Source organism: Pagrus major, chromosome 8 (assembly GCF_040436345.1).
Source record: "Pagrus major chromosome 8, Pma_NU_1.0".
Lineage (NCBI taxonomy): Eukaryota > Metazoa > Chordata > Actinopteri > Spariformes > Sparidae > Pagrus > Pagrus major.
This window is the reverse complement of record NC_133222.1, coordinates 2,380,194-2,392,463: the sequence shown is the minus strand read 5'-3', so window position 1 is coordinate 2,392,463 and position 12,270 is coordinate 2,380,194. Positions and strand designations below refer to the sequence as shown.

The 12,270-nt window shown below is 41.4% G+C and overlaps 1 protein-coding gene across 1 annotated transcript; it reads left to right on the top strand.

The window, feature by feature from the left end:
* Window positions 1-2,629: 2,629 nt before the first annotated feature.
* LOC141001392 (palmitoyltransferase ZDHHC7-like) lies at window positions 2,630-11,068 on the top strand. The gene is made up of 8 exons (XM_073472458.1): window positions 2,630-2,713; window positions 4,165-4,242; window positions 4,971-5,273; window positions 6,424-6,548; window positions 7,026-7,122; window positions 7,627-7,708; window positions 7,963-8,093; window positions 8,314-11,068. The coding sequence occupies exons 3-8, from the start codon at window positions 4,977-4,979 to the stop codon at window positions 8,491-8,493; spliced, it is 912 nt and encodes a 303-aa protein (XP_073328559.1). The 5' UTR covers window positions 2,630-2,713; window positions 4,165-4,242; window positions 4,971-4,976; the 3' UTR covers window positions 8,494-11,068.
* The last annotated feature ends 1,202 nt before the right edge of the window (window positions 11,069-12,270 follow it).

The following is a 12,270-nucleotide window of genomic DNA, read 5'->3' as shown; positions in this document are numbered from 1 at the left end:
GTACAAAGTGCTGCACAGACGAGAAAAACAGCAGATAAAAAAACTAAATGAAACAACACAAAACATTGTGCGACAGAACAAAGTTTAATTTGAGTAAAATAATAAAACCCAGAACTTATTGAAGAATTCATGAATGGCTTCGTATTAAAGAGGGTTTTCAGAGAAGATTTCAAAGATGCTGATGATGCAGCCTGAATGATTTCAACAGGCATCCACCGATCTTACAGAACAGCCCGGCACATACAGGGTTACTATATCTTCAGTGTTATTTGGGGCTTTAAAAGTGATGAGGAACATTTTAAAACCAGTATGAAATAAAACAGGCAGCCAGTGTACGCTGGCTTGGACGGGAGTGATGTGCTCGAGTAGTTTTCAAGTAGTTTCAGTGAAAACTCTCTGTTGGTGCAGAACATCCTGGCAGAGATGGTCAGACATCAAGACACACCTGCACACAGTCGATCATAAACCTGCATTCTAATAAACATCACATCCCAGAACAAGATCAGAACCAGGTCAGGACTCAGAACCTGAATACTGGACGGCATGTGAACGCAAAGATTTGCTTTTCACTGTTTTACAAAAATTGAGATACCGACCGGTGTGTTTTGTAGTTTTAACTATTTTCTGACATTTTACAAACCATTCGTCAATTAAAAAGGAAAAAATGCAGATTAATTAAAAGTGAAAATAATTTTCTGTTGCAGCTCAAATTAGAAAACAAGTTGAACTTTTAGTTTTACAGTTTTGTACAAAGTTATACTTCAGTAAAAAGTAGATATAGTGTTAAAATATGACTTAGATAAAAGTGAAAATCACCCATACAACTAGTACTCGAGTAAAAGTCTTAAAGTATCTGATATTAAATGTACTTAAGTATCAAAAGTACAAGTAAAAGTAAACTATACATAGTTTTGTGTGTATGTACAGTAAACTGTTTATTATCAGATATGATATTCAGCATTTTTCTGATTATCGTCATTTTTAAAAAAAATCTGATTTCCAATAAAATAAATTATTTTAAAAAATGCACTAATGCTCTGATGCAGTATGTAATCTGCAAAGTAACTAGTTACTAAAGGTTTCAAGTAAATGTAGTGGGAAAAGTGGACAAAAGTACAGTGTGCCTCCAAAATGTAGTGAAGTGGAAGTGTACAACAGCAGGAAATGGAAATAATCAAGTAAAGTACATCAAAATTGTACTTAGTAAAGTATTTGAGTGAATGTACTTAGTTACATTCCATCATTGGTTTTACATGTGAAGAATTTAATTTAATTCTGATGCAGAACAATAAAACAGTTCACTGCATTTTAAGATTATCAGTATAATTATTTTACAGGCTAATAACTGATACTTATATTGAATTTATTGATTGAATTCAGTATTGATGGATCAGGTTCAGGTCTCTGCCAGTTGAATTTTGAGGTAAACTGACATGAAGTGATCGATCGGCTGCCTGCGGGATCAATGTGAACAGATTTTGCAGCAGTGATGTAAAAAAAAAAATGAGCAAAAGCAGCAGTTTGGTCCTTTAATGTTAGAAGATATTTAATCGTATTTAATAAGCTGCATCACAACATAATGAAACAGCTGCCGTACTGTATAACTGTCCCCACCAGTGTCACACTCACCCGCTCGCTTTCTGTACGTGTCGGACTGTTTCATGTCCAACCGACCTTCATGACCTCGTTGACCCTCTGTTCTCTGCTCCACTCAGTTGTTTCACTGTAAACCGTCCGTTTGTTTCCACTCGATGTGTTTTTCTTCCCCGTCACACAAACTCGTCAGCAAAGCAGCATCTTTGTGTTCCACTGTCTGTTTACTTTTAAGGAACAGTTCACCCAAAAAATGTAAATTCCCTCATCATCTCCTCCCTCCATGCTGATGGAAAGTCAGCTGAAGTGTCGTAGTCCACAAAACATTTCTGGAGCTTCACAGCAAAACAGAGTTGCAGCGTTCTCCTAAACAACTGAAGCAGCTGGGGAAGATTTTGGATCAACACAAGGCAGAGTCCAAGTCTCTGGAAGCCCCCGAATCCAAAATGTATTAGAAAAGACGTTATTTACACCCTTTAAAGCTCAAATCTTCACTGTGGCTGCTAAACTAAAAGCATTTGCGTGCACCACGTCTGAAGTGGGTGCACAAGCTCAACTGCATGTGGACGGTGTAAATAATGTTTTTTCAGATCAGTCCGACTACGTTGGACGAGTTTTTTTTATTTTTTTTCCTATTGTTTTTGACATTTTAAATCAAGTCTCCAGCTGCCTCAGTTGTTGCTGTGAAAAACTTCACCTGACTTTCCATCAGCAACAATGACTGAATCCTCACTTTTGGCTGAACTGTTCCTTTAAGCCTAAAAGGATGTCAAACCCGATCAGAAGTCTTAATTATTTTTGTACCACTGTTTTTAATTTCAGGTTTGTATGTTTAAACATGATGTGAATGTGCCTTATTTAATTCACACCCAAATAACCGACAATAAAACTCATTGAGACTAATTGTTTTTATTATTTTTGTTGGGTTTTATTCACTGAAGAAGCTGAAATAATCAAAATAAGTGATGTTTATTAGCTGACGCCCCCTGATGACGCAGGCGCGCCGATGACGTCACTGAAAACATGCCGTCGTCATAAAAAGGCGTATCAATGAGTGTAGAGCAGAGCGGAACTACCGTTAGCATGTTGCTGCTTCATCCGCAAGTTTAACGTCGTTCCGGTGAGAATAATCATCAACCACTGACTGAAACGTCTTGTAGAGATGATAAAGAGTCTTGTGTTGGTTTACATGTCTGGTGCTTAACATCTAAAGAAAGATAAAGGCGTGTCGTTAGCTCGAGAGATGACAGCTATGTTGATAAGCTAGCTGTTAGCTGACAGCTAGCTTGGGTTGGCTAGTCTAACTTATGTCTCAGCTATTAAATTAATATATCGTCTTGTCACTTTGACGTTTTAAGGTCTATGTTTGTAACCAGACGTCAACACTGGAGCTTTTTACCGGTGAATAAATGTTGCTAACGTACAAAGCTAAAGCACCATAGCCGCTACGTTTGTTATGCTAAAGTAATGGGTTAGCTTAGCTAAATATCGCTGTGGGAACGTTACCATGTATTTTTAATTTACAGCACACAGATCAACACTGCTGGAAACCTTTTATCGTTATAATCAGAAATAACGAAAATCATAATCGAAGCCAGTCCAGCAGGTGGAGAGTAATGTTTTTGTTAGCCAGCTGTTAGCTTTAACATCTGTATCCTGTAAGCTTGGAAGACAAAAAGTAGTGATGTTTACACCCCAAAGGCAAAATAAAGATCTAGTTTATCTAATTTTTATCACCATTGATCTAGTTTCGACTACATCATCTTTTATCCAGTGGTGAAGATGTTTTCAGGAAGTACTAATGTCTCATTGAAAAGTAAAAGTCCTACATTTAAAACCTTTAGTAAAAGTGTGTCAGTATTGTCAACAAAATGCATTTAAAGTATTTAAAGTACTCGCTGTGTGTAGTAGTACTGTGAAATGTTCCCTGTCAGCTTCATCGTGTTCACTAATGTTTCTGCATCACTGCTGTATTAATGTGTATTAATGTGTATTAATGTGCGTTACAATATTAATGAGGTCATAATACAAAACTTTTTGTTCTGTAAGTGAATAAATGAGCTGTTCTCAGAGGAAAATAAGGTCCCAGAGCACTGTTTGAAGCAAGAAAGGTGGCAGGGTCCGCCACATATAAACAGTATGACATTGCGTTGTCCTTTAAGGTCACTTTGTTTATTCAGTTTATCCGGTCACGAAAACAAAGAGAGTTTGATTATTTAGTTTGTTTAGGCAGAAAAGAAATCAGCCAATGAGGATCTTTCTCTGCTCATTAACATTTCTTCACCAAAACTACAGACTGCACCTTTAAGGTTGAGCTCTTTTTAACCACTTTACCTGCTGCGGGCTCGTGTCTGCAGCGGTGCATCGTGTTCTGTAACGTCACTGTAGCGTGTCGGTCCCGTCAGAACCACGTTTCTCTAAAAAGTTGACTTTTAATGGTGTCAGAAAAACGGCCTCCTCGCTTTGTGACGACGCATGTTCCAGTTTCTTTAGATAAATTAGTAATTAACAGTACTTGAGGAAATATACTTGATCAGCTTCCACCTCTGCTTTTATCTCTGCTGCCTGCAGCAATGTAATCCAGAGGAGAAGCAGTTAGTGACTCCACGGAGCAGCTGGAGGAGGAAATACAGTTAGAGGCACTTTCAAGTAAGTATTCATCATTCTGGGTCTTAACTTTTATCTTCAGTGTTTTCTCTGGGATGTCGCATTACATTGATTTTCTTCACACTTTTTTTCACTCGCTCATATTCTCTGATAATGTATGAAGTATTTTTGTGCTCGTTTTTGTTTTGGTCGTGCTCATACTTTATTTAGCAGTTTTCACAGTACTCAAAGACTCTTTACATCATTTAAAAGAAAAACAAAAAGCTAAAACGTGAAAAACGGCATCAATCACAGATTAAAAGTAGATGTAAAAAGGTGAGTTTTGATTAATGATTTAAATGAGCACAGATTGGTGAAGGCTGGATGAGATCCAGAGGGAGGGGACGGCTGTAGAAACGGCTCTGTCACCCTTCGCCCTTGGTCCTGAGTGGAGGAGATAAGGAGGCTGGGGGAAGGAGCGACTGAGTTCAGGATGTTTATTTAGGACTTTGGATGGCGTGCCATAATATGGTACACTCTGAGTCAAATCAAATCACAAGAACTGCCTTCTTCCAACTAAAAAACATAGGTCGTCTTCACCCATCACTTTCCTTCTCTGCTGTCGAAACTCTGATCCGTGCCTTTATCACATCCAGAATTGACTACTGCATATAGGAGTTATTAGCAGCTGGAATCCAAATGTTGTAAATATCCTCGATCTCTGAACGATCTGTATCAGTTAAAACTCACTTTACATACTTCTTACTTTTCTACCTGGTTCCCTCCATCAGGGCACAATGTCCTCAGGCCACAGGCTGAGAGACGTGGAGCAGCAGCGCCCCCTGCTGGACGGGGAGGAGGTGGTGGAGAGCGCCCACAGCGACGCAAATCAACTGTGGTTCATCCAGGACTGCTGCGGCATGGTGTGCGCCTTCATCACCTGGTTCCTGGTCTTCTTCGCTGACTTTGTGGTCACCTTCGTCATGCTGCTGCCCTCCAGGAGCTTCTGGTACGCGGTGGTCAACGGGGTGGTCTTCAACAGCCTGGCCGTGCTGGCTCTGGCCTCCCACCTCCGCACCATGCTGACCGACCCGGTGAGGAACCTGAGGGTTTAAGGGCGAGACCAGCTGCCTGATGTTAGTTTCATGGGGAAAACCGAAGCTGGAAGAACAAGTAGTCTTAAAGGGAAATGATGGTATTTTTTAAACCCGGCGTGTGAATGGAGTCAGGAGTCAGCTCCGTATGTTGCTTCAATTGGCTGCAAGTCTGTTACAAAACTACGTCCACTAAAAATGCTTGTTTTTGGTGAATAAAAAAATCCTTTCTGGAACCAGAAACACGACGAGACTCTGTTGTCTCGCTCTGAAATCTTGCAAGAAGTGCTTTGTTACAGGAAGACAAAGGTGGAAACATGCAGTTGGAGGGAGCAGTTTAACTGAGAGGAACTTCCAGCGAGAATTTATTTCCAAAGTCGTGACTGAATATACTGAAGCAACCACTGCAACAACTTGCCTCGCGATTTCAGAGTGAGACTTCTCCTTGAGCAAGACTTGTGTTTTGTGGTCATGTCTGCATCGTGTGACAGCGGCGACACAGCCACTAGACAAGTCTTATGTTTCAACCACCTGCACCAGGCCACGTTTCTGCAGCTCTCTGCTCTTCTCACGTCAAGTCTATTTTTGATGGAAGCAGACAGCAGCCGAATCGATCTGCACAAAACAAATTGAGCCAGACAGAAAGTCAGACAGCAAACCAGCACAGAGCACCCGGTCAATGTTCAAAACTAAAACACCCTGTGCAGACGCTCTCTGAGCTGCAGCACAACAAGGTTGGAATAATTAAAAATAAACACACTTGAAGCACAGAAACAGCAAAACCATTTAACTATGTAACCTACTCACCCATGGAAGAATCAGAAAAATAAAGGAAAAATGACGAAATAAACACAATCTGAGGAACTCATCTACATCAGGCCGGCATGATATGAAGCTGTGTGGAGGACTGAACACACAGCAGGTAACAGAGAGGTGTCAGGTGGAACCAACCTCAGCCTGTCAGAGACAAAAATGAGCAGCATTAGTGACGAAACTTTGACGGTCAGCGTTTCCCCAAAGGTTCATGTTGCAGCCATGTTGCGGCTGCCAGCTGAGGCGACTCTACGGGAACGTTTCACAGGTTTAAAAAAATGCTGAAATAAAATTTTTCCTGTCTTTTCATTTCGTGTCTCCTCCCTCGTCTCCTCAGGGAGCCGTTCCAAAAGGAAACGCCACTAAAAAGTACATGGAGAGTCTGCAGCTGAAGCCGGGCGAAGTCATCTACAAATGTCCAAAATGCTGCAGCATCAAACCGGAGAGGGCTCATCACTGCAGGTCAGAGTGACTCAAACTACCAGGAGGGAGTTTAGACAATAACTCTGCTGTGTTTGAAGCTTTAGAGATCGATTTGAGGTTTTTCTGGGCACTTGGGAGGAAATCAAAAAAATGAATTTGCCTTAAAAAGTTGCATTCAGGTTTCTTCAGCTGCTCAGTGTTCCTGTTTCCTCACCAGCTGGTCTCTGACTGCATCTGTCTGGTGTTCGGTGCTGAGCAGCTCGTCTTTATCTGAGGTCAAGAACGAACGTTGGATCCTTTCTGTGGAATTTTTCTGAAAATGGAGACGTCTCATGCATTTCTTGTTAGAGGCAGAGAGAAAGATGCCAACATGTTTTTCTTTGTTGTCATCTCAAGCTGTTATTCCCTCATCTGTTAAAACAGTCACCTGCCTTGTTGAAATCTTTGAGACAGTTAAGAGACGATAAGTTAGTCAGTCGTCAGGAAGTAACGCTGGTTTCCTTCTTCTTCTCTCAGTATCTGTAAGCGCTGCATCCGTAAGATGGACCACCACTGTCCCTGGGTCAACAACTGCGTCGGAGAGAAAAACCAACGCTTCTTCGTCCTCTTCACTGTGAGTTCAACCGCTGGTGTTTCCACACGCTGAGATGATTTTGATAATGACGTATTTTTCTCTCTTTAATGTTCAATCGTGACTCTTGGAAACCAGCCAGTCTACGTCTGCTGATTGAGGAAGGTGACAAATCTGTGTGTGAATAGAGTAGACTTTAGTTCTAGTTAGAAACATCGTTAGAGCTCAGACTTTGCACCAAAAGTGACTTTCACTGATTGAAAGTCTTTGCCTGTCGAAGAGTCAAACATTTGATATATGAAATCATCATAACAGAATTTAACAGATACATCTGTTGGTTCCAGCAGCGAATCACAGCCTGACACATCTTCTTCCTCTGGACCACAGAGCACATCAGTGAGCCACACTGTGGCACCGGGGACATGTTTCCTTCATTCCCATTTTATCACATATGTTTCATAATAAAATGAACCTCGGTGAATGTTTCCACGTCAGGCTGAAACTGACCGGAGTGAAGAGGGCTGATGTGTTTTCCTCCGTCCACAGATGTACATCGCTATGATCTCAGGTCACGCTCTGGCTCTCTGTGGATACCAGTTCGTCACCTGCATCAGAGTCCAGTGGAGCGGTGAGATTCACTCTTTCTACTGATGTTGTGTCATCCTCAGTTAGTTCCCTTCTGCAGGGCTTTGAACCTCAAGTACAAAACGCCGGCATCAAAAGCTCAGTCAGATTCTTCGTGTTTCATTCTTTGATCAGATTTGAATCATGTTGAGTGTTTGAGTTTTTCTCTGTGATGAATTTCAAGCGACAGCCAGCACTGTAGTTACTGAAGCCGTCTGTAGTTCACGTTGTAACTGTGTTGTTGTTCTTCTGGGTCAGAGTGCAGTGACTTCTCTCCTCCGGTGACCATGATGCTGATGATCTTCCTCTGCATGGAGGCCCTCCTCTTCCTCACCTTCACAGCTGTTATGTTCAGCACTCAGCTGCACTCCATCTGCAACGACGAGACGGTGAGGACATAAACTCGGGTTCCCTTTTACCGATGTGTGTGTCGGCTCTGACATCGTCCTCACGCAGCCAGTGTGGCTGATGTAACCTGCAGTCTGTGTATCTGCCCTGTTATGAGTCATAGTTTTTCACCGTCTGTCTGAGGGTATTTTTCTGTGTCAGCTGAAGACGTGTAATTCTTCTGTGTGACGAGCTTGTTTGTATTTGTTCGTTTGTTGTCAGGAGATCGAGCGTCTGAAGAACGAGAAGCCGACGTGGGAGCGTCAGACTCGCTGGGCCGGGCTGAGGTCTGTGTTTGGAGGTCAGTCGTCACTGATGTGGATCAGCCCCTTCGCTGGACTCAAACTACCAACCTTAGTCCCCAAACGCACCTGGAGGGGCGGGGCCGAGTTCTCTGTCTGACTCCTGTCTGTCAAACACTACACAGTGGAGGGATTCAAACCAAACACCAGTGGTGCTGTCTGTTTCACGGTGCTGATGAACCTGCAGCGAGTCCAGCTGGCCTCACAGATCCCAACAGGATGTTTCTGAGCCGGAGAAACCAGGTGATTGGTCTCCATCTTCATCGTGGTCGTTCATTCCTCATCAGTGAGGGATTATCGTCCCTACTGGGCGTGAGCCCAGATGTGTCCCGGTCAGACTGGAGGCCGGCGCTGCTACACGTGAAGAATCGTAATGTTTTTATTGCTCTGACAACACGTTCAGACTCAGAGTCTGGATGTTTTTAGTAAATGTGCTCGTTAAGATGCTGGATCTTCTTAGAGCAGTTACTGACCACAGAATTATTATTGGACTGATAATCATATGAACCACTGCTGAGACTAAAGGTGTGTGTAGAAGTTGATCTGCACCGCGTGCGTCAACATCAAGCTGTCGCAATGAAATGAAATATTATACAATAATATAATGATTCTTCCTTTCTGTTGACTTTCAAAGACACAATGTGCATCTGTTTAAAGGGACCCTGTGGAGTTTTCTCATCAACAATCAAAAATTGTTCCTACGTTCAGTGTTAATCATCAAAACTCATCGTGTGGATCCTCGAGGTCGAACAAAAGTGCTTCTCCTTCAGCCAGTTCGTTGCTGTTTGTCAGCTCATTACCACCTGGAGACCAGTGGAGCAGTGTAAGACTGCATGTGCAACAAAACCAGGACCCACTCATGAAAGCGCCTCTCCATAGCACCGCTAAAGGAAACCTTGAAGAAATCAACTTAACATAATGCTATAAAAAGTATGAACACCGTCGATTTCCTTCCTTACATGCAGTATTTTAACCATCAATAAATCCACACTGATGTTTTCAGTCCCCACATTTTCTTTAAACCAACAATTTCTTTTCTTTTTAAAAAAAGTCCTTTTCAGTTTGGATGTTCACATTACATCAGACCTCTTGTGTTTTCATCCTAAACATCCTTTTTTTGTTTGGTTTGTTTGTGTGAGTGTTCAGATTCTTAACATGTTGTAAACTAGTTGTTTCAACTTGATGAATTGACCACCGGAGCCCTCAAATGGTTTTATAGAAGACAACCTCCTCGACTGTCGGGGCCAGTTAATTACCGGGGTAGTCAGTGCTGGAGTTTGTGAATTTAATTTCTGGATAGTTTTTTCTACAAAATGTGGCAGTCAGTTGAAACAAAACATCTCACTTACCTCCGACAGACAAAATGGCCCGGTCGATGTATTTTGTCAGCAGTATCACAGACTGGCAGAATATTTCTTCGTCAGCGCACGATATCTTAGGAATGAATCTCTCACTGAGGACGCGAGAGAAAACAGTCTGGTGACGTAATAACTGTTCACTTGGATTAATTGTGATGAGGAAACAGACTCGACTGGATCAATACTGTAACTTCATCGCTCCCTCGCTCGGCCACAGACGAACACGTTCGTAGCTAAAATGTCACAAAAAAGTCAAATAAACGTCGTCCCCAGTGTGAAGTTTTGCTGTTGGACATTAGTAAAGGACTGGACCTGTGTGGTGTTTAGCATTTTAAATACTTGTAAAATCAAAGTCAGTAAAGGTCCAGTTTGTAAGATAGCTGATTTTTGGGTCTCATTCCCAGCTCGTCAGATACTGACGCTTTGGGCTGGTGGCCGGCCCGACCCGCCAAACCAACACATCAGTATTAAACGAGCTGGGAATGGCTGGAGAGTTTTATTTTTGTATTTGTGTTGATTTCAGAATCTCATTTACACTCCAAATCATTTACATGTAAACTTTGAATGCGACAAATTGTCTTAAATCACGTGTCCGTTGCATTTAGGAACAAATCTGTTCTTCAGAGTGAGTCACATCTTTCCAGAGGCCTGATGATGTCAAAGTGCCATTTATTTGTGATTTCTACTACAGTGAACACTGTTGAGTGTGTGCAGTGAGATTGAACCTTGTGTATTGTGTATCCAGCGTCACTGAGCTGTTGTGCGATGACTCTCGAGAACGGGAAATAACCACAGTGGCGTCTGTTTCAAACCACAGTGACCATCAGGACCGGACGCTTCTCTTCACATCTCAACACGATGAAGCTCAGTGTTTCTCTTCTGTTCCTGCTGCTTCCTCCTGTTCAGGGGAGTTTTCTTTATTGATTATTCACTAAATTATTTATCCATAATTTGCTCTTGGATTAAGCGCTTCTGCAGATCTTAGGAAAAAGTCTCGACTTGTCTTAAATAGTGAAACTCAAACCCTTAAATGGCCTTTAATGAAGTTCTGTAAAATGTTCTTTTTCTCTTTGGTGTTTTTTTTCTTTTAATTTCTTCACTTGATCTGATATTTAATTTTGAAAAGCACTTGGAAATCATTAAAAGTCCTTCAGTCTAAATCTAAACTTGGTGAGACCAACAGAGAATCTGACCTGCTGAAGATCGTACCTGTGTCTTTGTACTTTTGTTTTTTAGATTTGAGCCTTTTGTACGTTCATCTCTTTCCATATTATTTCAGACACTTTGAATAAAGTTCCTCTCTACCTCTTAAAAGCATCTCAGCTTCTAACTCCATTTTTACTTTGTCTGAATTCAGTTCCTGAGTTGAGTCATAACTTTTGGTGATCGTCTGACAAAACTACAACTTACAATTGTGTATGTTGTTGTGTCGCTGTGCCCGCCATCCTCAGATTATAAAAATATATTCATAGGTATGGATGCTATATTTTCAAAGGGGCTGTTTGTAACTATATGTATTAATTTAGATGTGTTAATTTTTTTATTGGTCATATCTGAGTAGATTGTAACGTGATGTGAAAAATGAGACCTTCCTCGTCTCCCTCGGGTGTCTATACAAGCCTGTGGACGACTTGTTGGAGTTATTTGTTGGACTGTTGATTTCTTTGTGAAGGACTGAGTCCAAAGGATACGAGACATCAGACACTTTATTTGTCATTGTCGTCATACAGTGAATTTTGTTTGATACCAGCAGCAAAATCAAAATATAAGAAAACAAGAGTTTTAAGTTAAAAACGAGATGAATAAATAAGAAGAATAAACAGACCGGTGCTGCGATCTCGTCTGCCATCCTCACATATTGGATGTGACTTTATGCTCGTCCTCGAGTGCCTTATCTGACCATATCTGTGTACAAAAGGGTTGAAAAGCTAAAGCGGATAATAAATAAACTAAAATGGCACTCAGTAGAGCGCATACCTCCGCCAAGGCCCGACAGTCGCCTTCAATTTAATCAAGCCTAATGAAAATATATATATATAACAACATATTTAGATTCACTTGATCCAGATTATTATTTTTTTTTATCTGCATCAAATAGTTCTCCCTCAGAGTTACCCGCCACTTAAAAACGCCTTATTTTTGTCATCAGGATCTTTATTCCCTGAGAAAACAACAAAAATGTAAATCTCACAATGTTAAAGAAAGTGAGAAAAACACTTCCTGGATCTTCTGGATCTTCTGGATCCACAACAAGTCATTGGGTGTCTATTCTGTGCCGAGACCCATCCTCCATCCAAGTTTGGTAGAAATCTGTTCAGTAGTTTTTGTGACAAACCAACAGTCGGACACGTGGGACAACACAACCTCCTCGGACCCAGAAAGTCCATATGAAAAACCTTATTACTGTTGTCAGTGTGAACATGTTAGCATGTTGACATTAGCATCTAGCCCACTCTGAACGTTCAACACAATTTCAGGTGGGGATGGATGTTTTTAACCTAAATCCTGATTGTAGCTGC